Below are 2,520 nucleotides of genomic sequence, written 5' to 3'. Positions count from 1 at the left end.
ATATATTTATATTTATATATTTATATATTTGATCCTTTATATTGAACACTCAATATTTCATCTACATTCAATACTTTCTTTCATGGTGCCATCCATTTTTATTTTATTTTATTTTATATTATATATTGTATATTATATTATATATTGTATATTCCATATTCTATACCCCACATTGGTTCTGCAGGAATATAAATAAAACATAAAAAACAGACAGTGTTGGAACTCTTTTAAACAAAATAATATATATATATATATATATATACATACATACATATATATACACACACACACACACACTTGCATATATACACATACGCGTGTGTGTGTGTGTGTGTGTGTGTGTGTGTGCACAGTGGTGGTGTATGCAAAACTAGTGCAACATCTCTTTCTGCTTACTCCTCTTTATACCCAGTGAACTTGACACTTTTCCTTGCAAGTTTAATAAAATAAGTACCAAAGTATTCGTGATAATATAACCAATTTAAAATTTCAGGGCAGAGAGTAGGTCAATTACATCAATCCTGAAAGAATGAACAGCAAAATCAATTTCAGTGGAATTGGAACTCAGAACATAAAGACAGACAAAATTCTGTTGAGCATTTTGTCCAGAATGCCAATGATTCTGCCACCTTACTACCTTTTTCCAAAACTAAATATTAAGATCTGGAAATAGAGATAACCAGTGTGTTGAGAACTAAAAACCAGAACTATTCCTATAGTAATAGATATCTTATTAAAGTAAATTAAATAGAGACAAGAAAATAAATAACCAACACATCATGACTCAAACAAAAATAAATTAGCACCACAAGGCATTATACACATATCTAACACAGAGAACTTTCAAAACACTAGAAAACCACAATACCAAAACTGAGTATGAATCAAAGTTGCTCACAGAACTACACTTCTCTGTGCAGTGAAAGCACCAAAAAAATAAAGGTTTCAAATTTTGTTACAAGGCCAGCAATTTTAGAGGAAGTGGCTTAGTCAATTACATCAACCCCAGTGCTCAACTAGTGCTTTTTTTTTTACCAAGCCTGAAAAGATGGAAGATGAAGTTGACTTCAGTGGAATTTGAACTCAAAAGGAATTTTGTCCAGTGTGCTCACACTTCTGCCTGCTCACAGCCTTACTGATATAAAATAATGTTTTTTTTAACAAGGATACAAGGCTGCAAATTAGCAAAGGGAGAAACTATAGCCAAATAGATCAGATCCTCGTGTATAACTAGAAATTATTTTATCAGTATAGGAGGTATAAAAAGAAAACCTAATCCCACATAAGGTTTGCACACAGAGCCTTGAGATGAAACCAAATAATGTAATGTATTTTATTTGGCTCTATATACATGTGTTAGTATGTATCATGATCCCTGAACCATGATATAAACATTGACTTATTTTGGTTAGGTACAAAGATAATCTAATGATAGGAACGAAAAATGAAAATGTAAAGTCAATACAAAAGGAGCTGCAAAGTTCCTGGCTTTAAGGGTTCTTTTACAGGGTTTAGAAAATTTGAAGGACCACTGCAATAAGTGTGTGAATCTGAGAGGGGAATGTGTTGACTGAAATCATAATTAACTGATCCTCCTGTATTTTATTTTACTCAAAGCCAGGAGCTTTTCAGCACACCCTTTGTACATCTATTCCAGTAAATGTACAAAATGAAGTCATTCCAAGCAGAAATGTGCTTTCATGCACATACACACTCACACACAATCACACACATCACATATGTATAAACTAGCAAGAGAACCTTTACATGGTTACTCAAACTGTTTGGAATAGCAGCCAAATTTTCCTCAATTCACATGCAAGCTACTTCAAAAATTAAAACAGCAAAGCAGACTATGTAATCTTACTTATCCCTAAAAAGGTAGAATGGGCACAACCATTTGATCAGTGTTGACCTGAGGTTTAGCAGCAACAATAGCTAACATGCATACCCATGCAGGGATGGTAATTGGCTATAATCTCCATTAATTCCTTCCTATGTGACATCTTCCATTCTTTAACTGAAGTTAGAACAGATAAACATAGCTAAAATGCTAACCAAGTGAAGATAGAAATAGGAAACCTCTTTGTAGAAATTGATTGATTTTTTCTAATAACACTGTAAAAGACAATCAAAGAATACAGATGAGAAAGTTAGTCAGAGTTTTGGAGATATCTTTGCAGTCTGTTACTTACCAAGACAGTAATTACCATATTCTTCACAGCATTTGCTTCTTCCTTTGAGATCTTGATTGTGTCCTTCCCAGAGAAACCAGTAGAGAAAATTCGTACTTTTACTTTATCACCTGAGAGAATTAAAAATACAGAATAGAGTAAAAGCAAACTAAATAATCATAGGCGCAGGAGTGGCTGTGTGGTAAGTAGCTCGCTTACCAACCACATGGTTCCGGGTTCAGGCCCACTGCATGGCACCTTGGGCAAGTGTCTTCTACTATAGCCTCGGGCCGACCAAAACCTTGTGAGTGGATTTGGTAGACGGAAACTGAAAGAAGCCCGTCGT

At 34.2% G+C, this 2,520-nt stretch overlaps 1 protein-coding gene across 2 annotated transcripts in view; it reads right to left on the bottom strand.

Annotated features, from left to right (window-relative positions):
- Nucleotides 1-2,520, bottom strand: part of LOC106880789 (protein OS-9) — an 86,931-nt gene that overhangs the window by 4,857 nt on the left and 79,554 nt on the right. For both annotated transcript variants that reach the window (XM_052966226.1, XM_052966227.1), the window contains exon 12: nt 2,196-2,305. In XM_052966226.1, coding sequence (XP_052822186.1) covers nt 2,196-2,305 — 110 coding nt within the window. The remainder of the gene's footprint in view (nt 1-2,195; nt 2,306-2,520) is intronic.

The sequence above is a fragment of the Octopus bimaculoides genome, chromosome 3, assembly GCF_001194135.2.
Source record: "Octopus bimaculoides isolate UCB-OBI-ISO-001 chromosome 3, ASM119413v2, whole genome shotgun sequence".
Classification (NCBI taxonomy): Eukaryota; Metazoa; Mollusca; class Cephalopoda; order Octopoda; family Octopodidae; genus Octopus; species Octopus bimaculoides.
Note: the sequence above shows the minus strand (reverse complement) of the source record. Positions and strands in the feature narration are given on the sequence as shown.